We start from the raw sequence: 20,748 nt of genomic DNA, 5'->3' as shown, positions 1-20,748 counted from the left end.
AATTCGCAACACTGAGTCAACCGTATCCAAATAATATTAAAGCTGGGAGGGACTGCAAATTAATAAACCTTTTCTGCGTGAGCCGGCAGCTGGGCATTCTCCTCTGCTCTCATCTGGGTTTGTACATGATTAACAGCCGGCTCCAGGGATTTGCATTAGCAGATCATAAGTAAAAATCCCATTAAAATGACATTCTCCTCATCATTAGGATCCCTTTAGTGAGGTGCACTGTATTGTCAGGGGCATTTCCAGGAGCTGCCTGCTGATGGATTGACCTGGCAGTCCACCCACCCTGGCGAAGGCTCTCTGAGGTGTGGGGCTAAGGGGCTGGGCGCTGGAAGCATGCAGCTTCTCTGTGCCAACTGCCTTACTCCGTGGGCAACTCCTAAAGAGCTATGTGGAAACCACCCTGCATTTCATGCTCTGGTTTCATTGCCCACGAACAGCATCTGTTAAGTGCTTGCTCCCCCAGTAAGCAGCTGCCCCTCCTGGGGGCTTTTCCAGGCCCTTGTCTCCAGGCCCATGTCAGAAGCCCCAGAATGGGCTCCCACAGACTCCCCCAACCTGGCCCCCTGCCTTCTGGCCCAGCACATACTGTGTAAGATTGAAAACTGTCTGTGTATGTATTGTTTGCCCCATTATCCTGGAAACTTCTAGAGAGAAGAGGTTCCTGATTTAGCTGCTGATCCCTGGATGAGCTCACACGCACAGCATGTCTGGCAATAGTTTGGAGCGTTTCAGTGGATCTCAGGCCTCCTTCAATTCACCACTTTGGGAACAGATTTCAGAATTCCTGGATTCACCATATCTCTATCTGTAGAACCAGAATTCCTTCCTCACTTAGTTTTATTTTCAAACCCTGTGACTTCATTTGCCTATATCAGGGCATCTCAATCCCATCTTAGAAAACGCTGCAGGGCATCCTTAAATATCTCAGGCAGTATAGCAGTGTTCTTATTAAAACCCCTCACAATATGGAATTTATTTTAATTCACCTCAGTTCATATTATGTATTTAAAAATATCTCACATAAGCCACATGGCACTTTAGAAGGTAACTAAGAGGTTGCTGGGACATCAAATAAATGTCAGGATTTGATAACTTCTGCAAGACCCTGAATTTCCAGTTCAGAGAAGGGTACACTAATCAGATGCCTTATTTCCAAAACCCCAGCATCCAGCAAAATGGAATTCATTGGGAATGGATCAGTCAGTTGACACTGGGCTCCCTTAAGCAACTTTCCCAACAGCTTGGCATCCTGGACCTTGTCATGTTATCTGATGTTCCACCACTGAGAGGTTCCCCGAGGTTAATGAATCTTTCTTTTAAAGAGCGTATGTCTATACTTCTGTGTAGGTAAAAGGGGGCAGCAATCGTTCTCATCTCAAAGTAAATGGATTCCTCCTGGAATGCTTCCCAGTAACACCCTCTGCGGTCAGCCCCACTGGGGGCCTGGGAGCTACAGTGGTACCCGGAGAGGGTGGGAAAGATGCGGGGAACAAAGAGAGAGAAGGGAACAGGTTATGGAACATTCAGCCCTAGACAAGGTGAGGCAGGATGCACACACGACGGATTTTGGAGGGAGAAAAGGAGACTGAGGTCCCCAGAGCACTCAGGATGTGGGTGGGGCAGAAAAAAAGCCAAAGGAGTTGCTGGGGCCCAGGCAGGAAGGCCATAGAGTGAGCATCCTTTTGCCTGCTTCCTTAAGCAGACCCATTCTGCACTCTCCTTCCCTGCCTGTGGGCACTCTCCTTCTTGATCATTTAAAATCACCTTTAAAAACTCACACCCCACACTTCAAGTCTCACTGAAGGCCAACTCCAAGCTCGCGGCACAGACTACCTCTTCAGTGGAACAGCCACCAGAGAAGTGAGTGCCGCCTCCACAGTCTCAGCTCGGCAAATGTCGGAAACAGACACTTCACAGCTTTTGATTCAAATGAGACACTTCATTTGTCATTGACAAGTGTGCCACAGTGGTCCTTGTGATCACAAGTCATGAGGCTCTGGAGTGAGTCATAGATTTTTGCACTTCAGACAAGAGCATGCATTGCTTACAGTGCAGTGTCACTGCCTACTTCAAAGGCCTCGGGTCCCTTTTCTCAACCTGAGCCACCAAAAGCAAAGCTGCACCGTCATCCAAAGGAGCCAGCAGAGCACCAAAGAGGAGACACAGAGCATTTATGACACACAGATGTGCTAACAAAGATGATAAACTGAGCCTGGGATCAAGAGAACCAGCTACCCATGAGCTCAATGCAGAGCAGATGGATAAGGTGAGTGTTGGCAGGTCCACTGATCCTGTGGGGTCCCAGCTGAGAGTGTGGCCCTCCCCACCTCCAACTGGTCTGTAAGGTGGCAGTTTCCATCCTGACTTTAAGATGCTCTTTGTCTCCCTGAGCTAATTCTTCCAAAAATCATCAAGTGACCAGAACCCTGAGGTGCCTACCCTCTGCCATCATCACTGGAGCACAACACCCACCCCTGCAAAGGGGTGACCGGGGTGACATGCCAGATGCATGCTTACCTGGTCCAGCTTCCAGTGGAACTCGGCTGGGCGGAAGGTGTCCGCCTGGTCGAAGTCCTTCCTCAAGAGGAAGACCAGGCGGCAGTTGTGCACATACAGGGCGTAGTGATGCCGGTTCATTTCTGGAAACAGGAAGGGGGTTTGGGGGTGAGAGAATTCCTGTGTCAGTGTCAGTCTCAGCAAAAGAGTATTCCCACTACATCACTTAGCACACCTCAAAGGACACTGGCATTCCAGCCCCTCTTTTACCATTGGTTCTGAGGAATGTTTTAGAACATACATGGTGAAGCTCACTGAAATGCAAGAAGATTCAAGAAAGCCCAGAGCAACACTTCTGCTAAGATACCATTTGGGCCTTAAATACCAACCTAACCCATGCTCAGATGCTGTGTCAGACCCCAGATAAAAATTATTTAGGTTAACAGGCTTTTATTTGTTTGTTTATTTTGATACAAATGCTTCTGGGAGAGTTCAGGGAGCTCTCTGACAATCACATCATTCACTCTGGGATCCTATAACATAGTTGGTTTCTCCTTAAGTTCCGGGCTTTTATTTTATCAGGCTTGACAAGGGGGACCACAGAGCATATTTCCTTCTCAGATCTCTGTGCAGCGAGGGGGAGTTGCTGCACTTTTAGTTGCTGGTAGGAGGGGACAGATTGATTTTCCAACATTACATGGAGTTCTCACTTTCTGAACCTCTCTCTTCCATGCACAGACAATGGATGGGACTTTTCCCATTTGTGATATAGAAATTTCCTTTCCTACTTAGGAAATTTCATGTCCTGGATCCCAGCCATGACATCCTGTAGCTGCCAGATAACACCCATTGGGTGGGGAGGAGGAGTCTTCTGACCAATACTCAGAGAACTCACATTTACGATATAGAAGCCCACACAGAAATCTTCCACAAGGCACATGCTCCCCCAACAATGATGGGTGAGTGAGCAGGTGACCAGGGGAAACAAGCTCAGAGAGATTAGCAGCTCATCAAAGGTCACACCTTAGGAACTTTGTCCATCGGCAGAGTCTGAGCTGTCAGTCATTCTTCTATACTGTCTTCTCATTGCTGTGGTTATTTATTTTGGGTAATTTAACAAAAGTAGCATTTGAAATAGGAAATTGTGAAATTACAGTTTAAGATGGAGTTGCAAACTTTACATAAGATATCAGAGTGTGTCTGTGTGTGTGTGTGTGTGTTGCAAGTGGGGTGTAACAACAAGCACAGGATTGGAATTAGCCAGCTCTAAGCTCACATTCCAGTTCTGATCGTTACTGGGACAAGTTACTTAACCTGCCAGGGATGTTTCCTTAACTTTAAAATGGGAACCACCGCAATGCTTTTATGAAATTGTTGCTGGGGATGTGAGACACTGGGTAGAAGAGTTACAGTTAACACAGATTGCACTCCTATATGCCAGGCACTGTTCTAAAGCACTATATATACGCTAAGTCATTTAACCCTCACAAAACCTTACAAGGTAGATAATACTATAATGCCCATTTTATAGACAGGAAAGTGAGGCACAGAGGGGTTAAACAGCTTAGGCCACATAGCCAATAAGCGGTGGGGAGCTTTGAACCACCAAGCTGTGAGGTGCCTCGCACAGGGGCATGTTGAAAATGCCTAACACATGTTAACCATCACTGTTACGATGGCACTGATATTCAAACTGCTCATTTAAACCGGCAGGGCCCTTTCATTGAAGATAAACTTTTAAAAGTCTTACTACACAACGGTGGGCAAAAGTAGGTTTACAGTTGTGAGTACACGAAACAGTTAAAGAAGAAGCTATTGTTATAATCACAACCTACCTGTCTTTTTTCATACAAATCACTGTAAACCTACTTTTGTCCACCCTTGTATATAATGTAATGAAGGTGGAGCTGCTTTGTTTGAAGTAAGGGTGCACCTCCACCCATTTCACGAATAGCAGCCTCGAGTTACTCCTGGGAGGCTGGGGTTCTGAAGCACCCAGTTGAAAACCACCAATCCTAGAGCCGGCCTCTGCATTCTGTGTCTGCCCGTCCACTTTTCCCCTCTCCCTGGTCCTGCTCTGCCTGAGCCCAGGAATCCGCAGCCAGAAAACCAGAGACCAGAATCTTTTCGCAGGGCCCCTCTCACAGCGTCGGTGGCTGTGCCTCTGCCTAACCTGCTGGGACATCACAGGCAGTGGCCGAAGGGCCGGGCTGGAGACTCACCGGTTTTATCTGAGTTGCAGAGGACGGTTTCCTTCTCGGCCCTCACGCCCGGGCTGGGGCCGTGTTTCATCCACATGGTGATGGTGAACTGGTCCGTCAAGTTCTTGGGCACGATCCCATCAGGGATCTTGGCACCCTGTCTGCCGTCAAACTTGAAGATCATCTCACTGCTGTCCACCAGCAGCCCCGCGGTCCAGTTGGTGGCAGTGCTGGGGGACGGCAAGAGGTCGATGATGCCAGAGGAGGCTCCTGCAGGGACACGCAACAGAGACACACAGGGTCATTCCTCAGGGGCTGCGTGGCCTCGCCTGCTGTTTTCTACTCCTAGGTCAGGATAAACTACAGGCGACCCTTAAAGGACACCGATTTGAGCTGCATGGGTCCACTTTTATATGGATTTTTTTTCAATAAATACAGTAAATGTATCTTCTCTTCCTTAAGGTTTTCTTAATAACATTTTCTTTTTGCTAGCTTACTTTATTGTAAGAACACAATATTAATACATATAATGTACAAATTATGTGTCAATCAGCTGTTTATATTATTGGTAAGGTTTCCAGTCATCCGTAGTTAGGTTTTTGGGGAGTCAAAAATTACACACAAATTTTTGAGTGCACTGGGGGTCAGCACCCCTAACCCCCACATTGTTCAAGGGTCAGCAGTACTCAGTGTACTTACTCAGAGGTCTGTCCCAGCCCTGAGCTAGGTGACTTGGAAAAATAAAGGCCAAATACCTTTCCTGTTCCTGCAATGCTACGGTCAGCTTGGGAGGCATCAGTAGTTACACAGAAAAGTGTTGCATGTGGCAAGACAAAGTGCAATAAGCTATTATGCAAAGAAAATGTGCTGGAGGAATTTAGGGAAATGGGGTCACCCTGGGGACTTCCATTAGCAGGCAAGGTTCCTGGGGAAAGCCAGGGTTTGACTGGGATCAATGGATTCATTCATGCACTCATCCATCCATTAACCTGTCGGCCATTCTCTGAGCACGGACAAGATGCCAAGCCCCCTGGCAGGTGCTGGTGATGTAAAGGAGAATCAGCACCGTCCCTGACCTGGAGGAGCCCAGGACCAACAAGTCAACAGACAACTGTGACACAGTGTGATCAGGGCTGTGATGAAGGAAAGTTCTAGGTCCTGATCCCATGAGGAGTGGAAGCCACTTTGTACTCACCACACTTTCTTCCCCCTTTTAACAACCATTTGTTTAGGCCAAATGGTACAGTGGTTGAGTCCTGAAGCAGGCCGAACTTGAATTTGACACCTGGCAGCATGACTTGTAGCCTTGTCACTGTGTGCAAGTCACTTAACCTTTCTGACGTTCCACCTCCTTTTATAGCATCTCCCTTCCCACGGTGCTGTGAGGACTGAATAAGAAACGCAGCAGCATGCTCACCATGAGGGGAATGTTCGCTCCACGGTAGCTATAACAGTGTTATTATTATCACTATTTCTCTTACCACTGCGAGTCCAGCCTAATGCTTGGGGACTTCACCTGGAGCAGTAGGAGCGTCATGGGCAGATTTGCGTCTTAGGAGAATCACACCTGCAACTTTGTGGAGGGTGGAGCTGAGGTGAGTGGGAAGGGCTGGCCCTGCAGAGAAGACCGGATGCCCCAGCTGGGAGCATCCTTGGGCCTCCACTGACTTGCCACTGAATTCTAGTGCTGCCACACGGTTATGTTCTCCACATCCTTACCTTCCACAAGGAGCAAAGTTCAGCTACTCAGGGAAGGAGAGGGCTAGGGGTTTCCCGATACTGTCAGGAAATAAGAGCCAGGGAGTCTAAGGTGAGCTCGGTGCTGGGGCCACGGGTGTGGGGCTGTCTCCTGGCTCAGGACTGACCAGGTAGTTGTGAATGCTGATGGGTTTAATGGACAGTAGTTGGGTGTATTACCCGCCATTTGTCAAGGATCACTGGCCTTCTGAATTCTGTATATCAGAGCCTCATCTCAGCTAGGGATCGGATTCCAAAGCCCGCCACCACAAACATCTCCTACAGTTAAAATGGCCCTTGAAAGTCCCCCAGGAAAGTGCAGTATTGGAAACCAATACGCCTCTTTGAAAATGTTCAACTCAACCAGTTTTGCCTCCAGCCCTGGAACAGATCAGCGGGTCTAAGGCTGAGCACCCCTTGGCATGCAATGGAAGGTTATGCTCTGTGAAAAATATGCTCTGTTTAGCACTGTAAGGGGCTCACCTCGGAGAGGTCTCTAGGAACTGCAGGATCTGAGAGAGTGGAAGGGTTTGGTCTCCCAGTTCATGATCACCTTGTAGCTAATGAATATCAAGGGCAAATGTGGGCAGAATTGACTGCATTACTTACGTGCATATTTCCAAGAGTTTTTGGTTGGTACCCTGTCGGATACACACCAGACACTCCACTAATGTGTATAACTGCCTTTTCTCCTATCTAGTGCCAGGCCTGAATTAAGAACTTCAGTGCTTTTTCTTAGTCACTCAGCTATGTGGTGAATACTATTATGGTTCCAGTTTGCAGATAAGAAACCTGAAGCTCAGTGAGCCCAGGATCACAACCAGCTAGGGAGTGGGCCCATCATTAGGACTTTCCAGTTTTTTCCTCTCCCCTGAGAGCTCCTCACTGCATCACCCCAATGAACCTGGAGGGAAATCTTGGAACCTCCTGCACATTTTACAAACTGAGGTCCCGGGAGGGGAAAGAACCAAGATCACACAGCCACACAGCTGGTTAGTGCAGGCTCAGCTCTCAGTCTCCTAGCTAATGTTCTTTCTACCACACAGTAGAGTGTCCTGCCAAGCACAGCCCAGTCCGGGGACCCGGCTAGAGGCTGCTGTCTACAGAAAGGCAGGTTGAAGACAGCATGTGACCTCGCAAAGCCATCAAAGCAAAGCCCCCTTGTTTTCCCTGGTGAGGGGAGCAGCCGGCCACCCTGCAGCATCCACAGATGTTGCCACAGGGAAGCATCAAGCTGCATTTAACCAGATGGTTCAGATTTCCATGAACTCAACAGCTTGTATTTCATTTCTCAGTGTGTTTAAACAAATAAAGAGATTTGCCTTCTCCAAAAGTTGTCCTCTCTCTTCTCCCCAAGGGATTCCATGGAGAGCAGTGAGTAAACAGATACATCACTTGCAAAGATGGTGTGGCATTGTCTCCACATTAGGGTGTGGTTAAGATGCTCCTTGGGACTTCTTCACAAAGTCTCTGAGACCCAGCTGAGAGGTCACACTGGCCTGGGGCACAGCAGCTGCAGCTGGAAAGTGGTGGTGGTGGGATGGGAGTGGGGTGGGAACCAGAGGTGAGGTCTGGTTCAAGGTCCCTGAGCCCTCTCAGGGTGGGGAAGTCTCTCTGAGCCAGCCATTAGGTAAAAATGGGGATGAATGAGGGTACACTGTGGTGTGAGAACCCAAATGAGCCTGGGGGCAGTTGTCACTGTCTGGACTTCCTAACTGAAGGGTTTGCATTCTGCTCTGGATGGTTTTGGTGACGGGGAAGTGTCCTTAGCACTTCCAGGTGGGACTGTGCCAATGGTGATTGACATGACTCCTCATGGCCCACCACATCATGGGAAGGGATGGGACAAGCAAGAAGGTCTCAGGGGAGAAGAACCATTGTCAAGGACAGAGGCCTCGTCCTACAGAGTATTCTCACAACTGGCAGTATCATCTCCATATTATTTCAATAAACATTTGTGCGATATCTAAGTTATTCCAGTACTGCAGTGAGAATGCAGCAATAAACTAGACAGAAATGGACCCTACCTTTAGGGACCCAGGAGAAAGTCTTTCATTTTTGGTGGGTGGAGCAGTCTAGTGGTAGAGAGTCTCAGAGGAAGCAGGGAGGCTCTCTTCACAAACATCCTATTAGTAGTAGAGTGCATTCTGTCCTCAACATGCTTCTCTGAGCCCTGCAGTCCCCCGGCAGTCCTGCAGGGTGGCAGTTTCCATCTTGACTTTAAGATGCTCTTTGTCTCCTTGAGCTAATTCCTCCAAAAATCAGCTGATATCACTTGGTCATGTGACCTGCTCTGACCAATGAAATGTGAATGCAAGTGACATGTATCATATCAAGGCAGAAGCTTTGAGAGCCAGTCCATGGTTCACCATGTGTGTCTTCTATGTGCCATGAGAGAAACAATGTTCTAGTAAAGGCTGTTCTTTTAGCCTGATCCCAGTGGGAAGTCAACATGGAACAGAGCCATGGTCAACCCAAGAAGGACAAGTGGGAAGAATGATAAACAGACCTTTGTTATTTTAAGACAATGAGATTTTGGGGGGTTATCTGTTACTACAGCATAACCTGCTACCCGGACCCATGATCCAAGTAAGTGACTGACATTAGCAGCTGTAATTCCTATTTCTCCATCTGCACACCTCCAGCATGGACATGGAGGAATTTCTGACGTCCTTTCAGGAGCCCAAACCCTATTGTTTCTATAATCAGACTATCATTCTACTTCAGGACTCCTGGACAAGAGGGTTCCTCCAACGCCTTAAAATCAGAAACTTGAATCTCGGGTAAAGCAAGCTGGGCTTTGGATGAGGGGTGGTCAGCCAGGTTCCTGGGGCAGGACCGTAGATACCTAGTAGCTGACCAGCCTGGGCAAGGTCACTGTAGGCCAAAACTTTCTCCCCAGGGCAGTAGGACATGCCATATGGCCACTGAATAAAAAAATAACTCAAAGAAATAGGCATACCCGGAGAGGAGCTCACTGCTCACTGTCACCCATGAGTCAGTGTGTGCAGCTTTTTGCTGGTGTATGATTAATGATTTAATCTGATTCCCAACAGGCATGCACCAATTTTCTTCAAAGTAAGAGGCCCATGTCAGTTCTCTGGGAATGGAAGCACTGGCTATGACTAGGGGACTAATACTAGTCCCCTGAAGCTCCAGCTTTTTAGGAGTCTGCTGGAGAAACTGACCATAGCTTCCTGTCGCTGGGCTATTCTGAGGGTATAAAATCTCTATCCGTGATCCTTGGTGAGGACAGCTCTGTCAGGCTGCACAGTGTAGCAAAAACCAAGGACTTAAACTTTTTCGATGTGTCTGTCTTCCCCTGGAGACTGAACTGTTAAGTGGTCTTACCTTCTGTAGAGTCTCAAGAGACACAGCATTCTGACACTCCACAAATATTTGTTAAATTAATAAATACTTGAATGAATGAATCTCTATGAAAATCTCCTGGCTCACAAGTGTATAAATTCTGAGGACAACTTAATGTCTAGTGATCTGAGCTGCTCTGACAGATCCATCACTTGATTTAATAGCATGCTCTTATTCTGTGGCCTTTCCTTCAACAAGACCTGTCCTCGCGGTTCACGACTCCACATACCAAACAGCTGATGGGGTGACCTATGCCAGAGGGGCAGCTAGCTGCCGGCAGCCTGTGGTCCTGAGGAGGATCAGCCTCTGGTCTGGGGCTATGAAGGCATTTGCGTCACAACTACTTTTCTGTTTACTGTAATATGTAGTGACTTAAGGTCATCGAAGCAGGCCTTTTCTTGGGCTGCTGTTAATGGCAAATTTAATTTGGCCAAGAGGTCTGACCGAGGGTCTCGCCATGCATTTCATACCCAAGGCAGTTCTGTGACACGTCACCTCTGGAAAGCCAGGTACTGAGACGGCAGAGGCCTTCATCTTAAATTTCTGAATTAAGAGGAAAGGATAAGCAGTTTGCCCAACTTCTCCAAGACCCCTGGCTTTATGTAAAGCAAGGGCAGAAGGGGGTCCTTCTTTGGCTATGTCCAGCCCCAGGAGCTGAAGGGGACATGCGTTCAGGGCCCTGATTGGTTTTATTCCAAGGCCGAGTGGAAGTGTCTCAGTGTACACACCTCAGGCAGCAGTGTGCCTGCCGTCCAGCAAGTCACTGGAATCAGAGGCCGTTTCAAGTGCTGCTGCACCTGTCAGGTGCTTCCCGACAGCAGAATTTGTGCCAGTTATTGCCCGACTCCCCCTTGAATGGGAGTCTACCGCTGCTCCTCATGGAGCTAATGCTTCAGGGGGAGCAAGCAGGTGGCATTGACCAGACATGCACAAGCCCCTGGGAGGAGACACCCCTGCCTGGGTCGCTGCACGACTCCAGCATCACAGAAGAGATGCAGGCATTCAAAGGCACCCAGGAAGCACCCCAGGGCTGCAGCCCCAGTGAGCACCGAGGGCAGGAGGACACTGGCTAACGGGAAGGGCTTAGAATGATGAGGGGGGAGAGCATCCTCGCAGGAAGAAACACGGACGAAGGCTTAGGGGTGGGCACAAGCCAGGCGTGGGGATAAGGGCGGTCTTCTGGCCGAAAGAGGCAGAACATCGGGAGGAAATGGGCTATGACGACGGATGGGCAGGGCGGAGGCAGGTCTGCAGGAGGGTCGGGGGTAAGGCTAGAGCTGGGCATGTGCACCTGGGTGCTCCGCAGGTGACTGTGATCGTTGCCCCCGAGCCTGGCGCTCGCCCTGGATTCCTCGCTCTCACAGGAGGCATCCTCGCCCAGCTAGGTGCTCATCCCAGAGCCAGCTGAGGTTCCTTCTGCCTCACTCCTGACAGCTAATGAATCATTACATCTTGCCAACTTTGCATCCTAACTCTGTCTTAAATTCATCCCCACTGCCACTCCCCTGGGTCAGAACTCATTATTTCTCCCTTAGACTATGGCGATAACATCCTAATTGGTCTCCCTGTTTCCACCCAAAGTCAATAAAGATTTGTAGAATAAAAAATGCATGAACGCTGAGGCTTAAGTTGTCATGGCAGTTCCCTGGTTGAGAAACCCCGCAAGAAATTTGCCTACCGGCCACTGAAAACACACAGAGGCTTGCCTGCAGAACCTCGGATCCCCCAGGAGGGAGGCATTACCCCGAGGCTCCCGGTGCGAGGAGGTGCGGCCCCACACCAGCTGCGTATCTGAGTCACTCTCAGTGGCTTCTGCCCTTTTTCCCTGAGCTCTGCCTCAGTGGAGTTCAAGATTCAGACCCGGAATATTCAGGCTCGGAGGCTGGGGTGGCCCTGCCCATCAGGGCTCCTCAGGCAGAATTCCCATCAGTGCGGAGGGTGGCACTATGGGGAAGGTCACCAGAAAGGCACACAGATGTCTCTCGACAAAGAGTCTCTCCGAGCACCAGGTAATCTTGCCTGCACCTTGGGGGAAACTGCTTTCCTGACTGAATTAACCTGCCCTCCTGCAAGGCGAGCTGGCAGCCCAGAGGAATGAGCCATGTTAACACCAGATGCAATTTTGTTCTAAAGTTTCTTCCCGCAGAAAATCCTTCTCACTCTCCATATCTCCTCATTTCTCCCAGCAACATTCAAAATCAAATCACAAGTGTGTGCCCTTGGGCCCATCTGATCTTTAACAAGCTGATTCCATCATCTCCTGGCAACCTGGAGGAGTTTAGAAAATGGCTGTAACCCACAGGGTGGTGTGGGGGTCTAGTGGACTCATAATTTAGGAGTATGGGAAGCGAGATGGGATATTCATTCAAGTAAGATGTCGTGTGGGATGGCTTCTCTCACACAGAGTGGGGGAGAGGGCTGGAGGCAGTTTTCTGAATATTGCGGGCCCCTTCTATCCATTTTTGCAAGAGCTGTTTGGGATGTTGGCGGTGTGGTGATTTCCCTGCTCAGCTGCATCATTCTGGAGAAGTCTGCGTTCCCACAGGCCTTCCTTGCTGGCCCGGTGACATAATGAATGGAACATGGTGACACCCAAGCAGGGCCTATTTCACATTCAGTTCTAAAAGTTTCACTTTGTTCTTTGGGCAGCCAGCAGTGTGGATGAAGGTGTGTGGGGGGTACAATGTTGAGGGGGGGAAATTTCCAAAGACGGTGGCGGAGGGACCACCAGGAGGGGACGGCAGGCTAGACTGTGTGTTCAGGAGCCCCTTTCCCTTTTGGAAATGTAGTTACCCCCAAACACAGGCCCAGTGCAAGACTAAGTTCCCCACAGCACTGCTGCAGTCAAGCATGAGTTCCTGAGTATTTCTGAAGAGAGCAAAGAAGAAATAAAATATATTCCATGGGGATGAAGGAGGCCCATCCACACAGCTGCGGTCACGTTTACCACGTCTATGGGACCATTGTCGCCATGCTGAGCGCCCTCCCATTCTACAGGCTGACGTGACCGATTCACATTCTAGCTCCCAAGGCCTGGCCTGGCATCACAGATTCCAAGCTAAAGAGACTTTCCTTCTGATAGGCCCACCTTCGAGTTCTGGCTCGGTCACTTTCTTTCTGTGTGACCTTGAACAAGTCCTGTTCCTTCTAAGCTTCCAATGTTTCATCTTTAAAGCTGGATGAATAACACCCTTCCCACAGTGGAGAGGATTAAATAAAGTAATGATGTGAAAATCTGGCAGGCTGCACTAAGTAGGTGCTCAATAAAGCTAAGTTTCCTCATGCAGCACCCCCACTTGGACACCTTCACTTTGCCCACCTCCCCCCTCGCCCCCAGTCCCTTCTTCCTTGACGTGGGCAGCCAGGCCGGGCTTTACCGGCATGTGACCCAAGCAGTTGCACAGAGCCCCCAGCTTGGTTTAATGCTTTGTGGGCTTATTATTAAAATTCTTCATGATTTTTTGAACAAGGGTTCCACATTTTCATTTGCACCAGGCCCTGCAAACTATGTAGCTGGTCCCATAGGGAGGAGACCAACCTTTCCTCAAGTGCCTGATAGCACCCTTCATATGAGCCCTGGTCAGGTGTCTCTATAAACCAACACAGTGGAAGGAAACCGGCATTTCCTCAGGCCCTGTGCCAGGTGCTCATAAACACACTGCGCCATCAATCCCTATTTTACCCCGAGGGAGAATAGAGGCTTTTCCAGCTCCCTTGCCCACAGCCACACAATGGGTAAATGGTGGGGTCTGACCTGACCAGGTGTGCCTGATGCCTACGGCTGTGCCCTCTGACCCTTTCACCATACTAAATAAACTTAACATTCATCCAGGAGTTACATAGATCAATGCGGTGGAAAGGGCTGATTCTCTCATAATATAATAAAATATGCTTTGTATATCTTTTAAGAGCAATTAATTAAAGAAAATCCCCACAGGGGAAAAACCTACCACATAATTTCTGAAGGGATTTCTCCGAGTAGGTCTCCCGGTCACATCCCTTCCCGATGTAATTGGTCTGCAGCTCTGTGGTGATCTGGATGGAGGACACGGCCCCATCGCACGTCTCCAGGTGGATGCCGGGGAACAGGGGCACACTCCCCGAGCCAGGCTGGTACTCGATCCGCTTGGTCCAGTCTGAAGAACCAAGGAAAGGATTCAGGTAGATCAGGTGCAGCCAGTTCTGCGATGACACTTGTTTCGAATATGTGAATTTGTTCCAACACAACTGATAGATGAGGGAATCACTTGAGGGCCACAGGAATTTCACATTTGCTTATGCAAAACTGCCTCCCCGAGAAATACTAGGTGAATGCAGGGAGCTGCGCCCAGCTGAAGTGAGCCATTAGGAATGCACAGCATGTGCACACGTACACATCTCAAACATCTGCCAGCTACCCGGCTCACCTTGTGTTAGGAGCCTGTGGTGACAGCTTTCCACCCCACTCAGACCACCAGTCTTCCACCTGGTCACAGTGACACACTAGCCACAACCCTTCCCATGTCCGCTTCCACGAGCAAAGGCCAGGCCTTTCAAGGTAAAGTGCCATATTTATTGTAGCTCCTATATGTTTCTTCCCCGTTTAACCATGTAAAACTGTGCTGATGTTTTTTCCTTTCACTCTTTTTTATGTGTCACCTGTGCTCCTTGCCCCACTTTCCCCATTTTGGCTAGTGTGGTGATTTTTAGGAATGCACATGTCTTGTTATAAAACAGAACACAGAATGGTGGTTTAAGGATTATATGAGATCACGAGGCAGGGTGCAAGGGTTCTTTCCCAAACATTCAGGACTGTGGCCCACTTATGCAAGGCCAATGGTCCTCACTGTTTTTTAACAGAAAAATAATTTGGGGACAAGAAAGCACTGGAGAGGAATAAAATTACAATTAAAATGGGGCCTCAGCGTGAACCCTACAGCTCCAGTTCTTGAGGCTCCTGCTTCTTCTAGCCAGAGGTGCCTCACAGCGCCTCCTTCTGGAAGCCTCTTCCGTTGTAGAAGCCCAAGACATCCTTGGTATCTATTCCCTTGATTCTGCCGGCACTGCAGGCATTTCTTTCTCATCTAGATATTTTGGTGGTTATCTTTGATGAGAAATTCTACTTGAAATCTTTTTTTAGAAGAGGTGCAAATAAAGAAACAAATAAATAATGAAGGAAAGTCAGTGGAGGCAGCCTTAGCAGAGTTTTCATTCCTCTAGTCACCCTGTGGCTAGAGGAGCAAGGCCCTCCCTGGGGAGAAATCAGGCACAAAAAGAGTTTTTAGGAACATCACATCTGCCACTTGCTTTGGTGACCTCATGAGGTTTGCTTTTGAGGGTTTATGAGGAGCAGGCAAAATTGCAAACATACTGTAAAAGAAATCGATGAAGCTTTCTGAGTGTAGTGTCCTTAAGAGAGTGGGAAACTCATACAGACATCGTTCATTTTCCAAGAAGGACTTGGGGTGAGGATTAAGAGAGCAAAAGCAAGTCATCAAGTTCAGCCTTTGCCACATGAAATGTCTATTCATTCTTATTTCCTGGAGGGTAGGATAGTGTGCTAGTTAAAAGTATGCCCTCTAAATTCAGCATGTGTGGATTCAAATCCCAATCCTCCCACTTCTTGTGTAACTTTGGGCAAATCATTCACCTTCCTGGAGCCTTAGTTTCCTCTTCTATAAAAGTAATACCTACCACCCAGGGTGTGGGGAGATTAAATGCAGAGTTATTTCAGCACCAAACACAAGGGGCATATTCAACAGATACATTATTGTTAAAATACCATTTATTCAATGCTATTTATTGCAGAAAATTAGAGGACCTCCAATTATTAAGCACTGACAAGGTGCTAAGCTCTTTTACATCTTTTTTTTTCCTTCACTTAATTCTCCCGGCAACCAGTGGATGGGTGTTATTATCTTAATTGCACAGATGACAAACCATGGCTGAGAGTTGGCATGACTTTGCCCAAGGCCACACAGCTCTTTCAAAATAACTCCACCGTAATTCTGAGGATTTGCCAGAACTGAGAACAATGGCAATTTTTACACATCCATTTTTGAACATTCAGTTTATACTGATATAAAAAAGGAAATGGTGATACTCTCCGGTGTTGGCAAAGGATCAGGAAATATTGCCTGTTTCATCACTGCTTGACCCTCAGGGCAGTTGGTGGGGGCCAGAGGCTGCTTTGACATGAAGACTGGAGAGATCTGGCCTTGAACCTCGACTCCCCCAAATGCAGACCACGTGACCTTTGCAAAGCAGGTGTCATCTCTAGGCCTCTGTTGCCTCATCTGTAGATATGAGATAATTACACCTCTTTATGGGCTTGTGAGCATTTAAGGCTAGGGGCCCAGCACAGAGATCTTCCTCTTGAAGCCTCATGATGGGAACACTCCATTCCTTGGTTCACAAGCTCCCCAAACTTCTCCAAGCTGTCCTGATTGGAAACAAAATCTTTTCCATCTATAAAGGACCTAGAGAATAGTTTATAAATTGTGGCTCAATTTTTTTCTGCAGTGAGGAAAAAGGAAGCAGACCGCCTATTGTTTTAATAATCAGGCTCAATCGCACTGCAAGTGTCCCTGAGAAGGCTCACATTGGAATGCCTCCAGGAATCAAAATCCTTCTCTGTGGATTAAGGACTAAGAGTCATGATGATTTTATTATAACTACCATTAAATTTGGCGAGCATATGTTTTCTTATCAGAAGACTATTAACCACTTGGAATTCTCCTATTATATGCCTGGAGGTGGAAAAAAGCTAATCTGAGACTTCTGGAAAGCACAGGTTTCGGGGGCTCTTGTAATCCAAGACATTCAGGTACATTGTTCCAATTCTGCTTGAAAGGACACGGGTGTGTCAGAATATTCTCTCTTTAACTGTGCATGTCCAAGGGCCTCCAGCTCTTCCTGATCTCAGCCTTCAGCAGCTGAAGAAATATCAGGTTTTGAGGAAATTGTTGGATTCCTAAAAGGTGAGTGGCTGAATGTGGGGTGCTGGGGAGTAGGAGGGATGGAAAGGGTGCCTCCCTGAATACAGATTGTTCTGGCAGCTGACATTCTAACTAATCTCTGCAGGAATCAACCATCTGGCATCCTTCAAGACTTTCTTCAAGAGATTTGTGGCTTTGACTTGGGTATCAAGAGACTTCCTTTCCTACCAGGAGAGGCAAGGAAGCTACGTTTGCTCAGCAGTAAGCACTTTTATCTCCACTGGCCACCCAGTGCATCTGCACTGGAGGTGGGTGAGAAAGTAGAGATGGGCTGGAAGGGTAAGCGGAGGTCAGATGATGAATGCTGGCTGAGAGGTTTGGATTTCATCTTAGGGCCTGTAAAGAGCCTAAATGGGTTTTCAGTGAGAGCATGGAATATCCAGACTGTGCTTTGGGAAGGTCACTTGGCAGCTGGGTTAGGCCTGATATTCATTTTCAGAACATCAGAACACTCCTGATAGCCACCTCATGATAAATCCATCCAGAGGGTCACCTCTGATAGAGTCTCACGATGGGAAATTACTTTCAATTTAATTACACTGAAGAGTGTTAACTCTGCAGCTGGACAGACTCAGGTTTGAACCCTGGCTCTGCTTTTCCTTGGCTGTGTGGCCTTGAGTAAATCACTAAGCCTCTCCAGTCTCATTTTCTCATCTGTGGAATGAACATAATACAAATCTACCTTGCAGAGTTGCTTTGAGAATTGGAGGAAAAGTATGCAAAGCACCAGGAACAGGGACCTGCTGTAACTACTGCTATGATTATTTTAGTATCATTCTTATCATTATTCCAGGTTTTCTTTTCACATTTCCAAAACTGCTGTCTTGAGTCTGCAACCTAGGTGGGGCTTTCAACTGGAAGGAGGTAGGAGGAGGTGAAGATTCAGAGAGGCTGGGCATCCAATCCTGGCTCCAAGACTAGCTTCATGCTCAGAAGTGCCCCATGGTTGGTCTAATGCTCTGCTGTCACTGCCTTAAAATTCTTAATAACTTTAAAACAAGGAGCTTTCCCTCTTCGTTTTCCACTGGGACTCACAAATAGCTTGTCCTGCCTTCCCAGCTGAGTACCCTTGGGCATGTTCCATAACCTTTCTGAGCTTTGGTTTCTTCATCTGTAGAATGGGGCTATTAATTAGCTACCCCAAAGGGAGGAACTCAGGCTTTGGGGCCAGGCCCAGCTGTGAATCCAGCTCTGCCACTTGTTACCATGGACTGTGAGCAAGTCATTTCCTTCCCCATCTGAGTTTACTCAGGCGGATGCTGGTGATATTGTCACCTATTTCAGAGTTGTGGGTAGGGTTTATGTCAGATAAAAAATGTAAACCACTTAACCCTGTGCCCAACACATAATGGGCACATATATTTTTGAGGAATAAATTATGTGGTTTTCTCTTCTCCAATTAAAAACAATTACGCAAGGGCACAATTTAAAAAGAAACAAAACACAAACTCTCTGAACTCAATTTACAAACGTAAGGAATTTTCTCTTCCTTTATTACTGACCCCTTTCCATTTACTGTATTTTATTTTCACAAGAGCATTTTACTACCTTTTAATTCCTACTGAAAAGAGCTGTCTTTATTAACTGCAAAAGAGAAGGCGGGAGGGGCAAACATGCCCAGGCGTTAAGCCTCAAGGCAGTCCCTCCCCTGGGTGCTCGGTCCCTGCCCTCCCTGGGCTGGGAGGTCAGGATCCTAACAGAGGCTGGGTCTGAATCAAGGTGGCCCCAAATTCTCACCCTTTCCTTAAAGAGGCACTTTGGGAAGTTTATAGGAGTAGCACTTAAGATGACCATAGAAAGTGTCTGTGCTTACCTAGTATATAGTAAACTGTGTCTCTGTGTGGTGCCCTGAGGTGGGCTTAGTCACCCCTCGCTCCTCCTGTGGCTGTTCTTCCTTGAACCGGAGGAAACGTTCCCTTCAGGGGTCACGGAGGGGAGGACAGTGCTCAGCTTGTGGGGCCACATCTCCCGACCTGACCACCGTAGAGTCCTGGGGCTCCAAGTAGTGAGAGAGGTGGGGAGCCCCCTCAGGACCTTCTCCTGAGCTTTATTCCTTCCTCCCCGGCTGTGCTCTGTGCCTCCCACACATTGATGATTCTCGGTTCATCATATAAATAAAATTGATGCAGACTTCGAGTCAGTCTAGGTCACTTACCGCCTCCCACCTTCTCTTAGCATCATCTGATGTCATTCCTGGAACCATGCTGGATTCTAACGATTCGTTTATTTCTGTGCTTGTTTGTTTGTCTACAACTCTCAACCAACCCCGCTTCCTGGCCCCATCAGAAGTTCCGCAAGAACAGGGGCTGTGTCTGTTTTATTTGGTTTTAAATTTCCAGTGCCTGGTACAAGTCCTGGAACATAGTGGGTTCTCACTCAGTGTCTGGAGAATGAGTGACAAGGGTGCTTTATGAAAGGTGCCTGTGTGCAGGTTCTGGGGCTCAGGGAAGTCCCCTGGCACCCTGGCTCTGGTTGGACTTGCTTCTTGTTGCATTTCTCGTGACTTCTCCAGCTCAGTCCAGCCCCTGTGACTTGAAGGCATCGCTGCCATTATGCTGGGCTGGGTTTGAGGTTCACTGCACACTGCTTCTCTGGGGCCCTTGGATCTGGGGACCAGAGATCCAAGGTCTGCCCTGCCCACATGCCTGGGCACTGCACCTAATCCTGGCCGCCCACGTGAGGGATCATTCCTCTTCTTCAGGGTGCCTTGGCACCCGTATGAGTGCCTTAGCTCCCCTAAAAACCTCTAGTGTTGGTACCATTTCTTTAAACCTGTCACCTCCCTTTTCTCTCTAGCTTTAAGCTCTCGCACCGGCAGTTGGGCAGCAGCCAACGCTGCCTTGAGGTGAACCCCATGGTGCTCAGGAGCCAGGGCCCCTGCCCAAAGCTTGGCTGCTGCTCTCCCCACCCCTTTCCTCCTTTCACCTCTCAGCTCACGTGCTATTCAGTTCCCAGACAGGAGCATATCTGGCAGAATTGTGCAGGGAGGTACAGAAACCAGGTAATCTAAGAGCAGCCCTTCTGAAAGATAATTGTCCCAAAGGGGAAATCATCAACTCAACCAGCCAGGGTACTTTCTCTTGGATTTATAGAAACTTTTCTCTCCTATGTCCAATAAACACCAGCATTTTCCAGGCAATTTTCTTATCTTGGGACAAATGTGTGATTAGCGAAAGATAAAATAGCTATTCTTGAAGAATCTTTACTTTTATGGCTTTGAAAAGCATTTACAATGCAAGAGTATAGTTTTTCATGCACATGTTTTCAGTCTTTTCTTAAAAATGGCTAAGGGTGCTTTTCAGACTCCAATAATGTAAATCTCTTTAATCTATAGATCAGTTGTACATGATTGCAAAATTCACCTTTTTTTTTTTTAATAGAAGGACCGTGACTCTAGGTGATAATGCCTCATTACTGAAACCAAACACCCCACTCATTTTAAACTGTGGCTGAAAATGAGGTCACATTTACTCTAAATGCAGACCTGCACCAACCAGGTTATCAGAAACAAGCCCTCTCAAGGGAAGGCTCTTCTATCCTGAATGAAAGCAGATCTTAGTGGTGGGCTTGTGTGGCAGGGGTGACACCCCCAGCCCCGTCGTTGTCTTGGGGCTGTCTTATCGCGCAATGACACATTTTCTTTAAAACAAGAGGGAAGGATTATAACTGCAGAATTTTCCTCAAAATCGCTTTCCTTCAATGGTCTCAAAAGGTGGCCAGTGCGATCTCCTTCGCTGTGAGACGCACTGCAGTGAAAGGGCAGGAGCTCCGTGTCTGCAGACAGACAAGACTGGGGTTGGCGCTGGTCCTGCATATTACTAGCTGTGGGGCAAGAGTCTTGACCTTATTGCTCTCATCTGCAAAATGGGAAAATAACAGCTTCCAGGTTTGGCGAAGGGTGTGTGAGAGTGCGCATAGAGCACCCATACACAGGACTTGGCAGAGAGTAAATGCTGTCA

At 48.0% G+C, this 20,748-nt stretch overlaps 1 protein-coding gene across 1 annotated transcript in view; it reads right to left on the bottom strand.

Annotated features, from left to right (window-relative positions):
- CLSTN2 (calsyntenin 2) overlaps window positions 1-20,748 on the bottom strand; it is a 492,496-nt gene that overhangs the window by 66,592 nt on the left and 405,156 nt on the right. Inside the window, exons 6-8 of the mRNA XM_087824962.1 lie at window positions 13,763-13,948; window positions 4,728-4,976; window positions 2,527-2,648 (exon numbers count right to left, since the gene is read on the bottom strand). Of these exons, the coding sequence (XP_087681088.1) occupies window positions 2,527-2,648; window positions 4,728-4,976; window positions 13,763-13,948 (557 nt within the window). The remainder of the gene's footprint in view (window positions 1-2,526; window positions 2,649-4,727; window positions 4,977-13,762; window positions 13,949-20,748) is intronic.

Source organism: Miniopterus natalensis, chromosome 15, assembly GCF_054644295.1.
Source record: "Miniopterus natalensis isolate mMinNat1 chromosome 15, mMinNat1.hap1, whole genome shotgun sequence".
Taxonomy (NCBI): domain Eukaryota; kingdom Metazoa; phylum Chordata; class Mammalia; order Chiroptera; family Miniopteridae; genus Miniopterus; species Miniopterus natalensis.
Note: the sequence above shows the minus strand (reverse complement) of the source record. Positions and strands in the feature narration are given on the sequence as shown.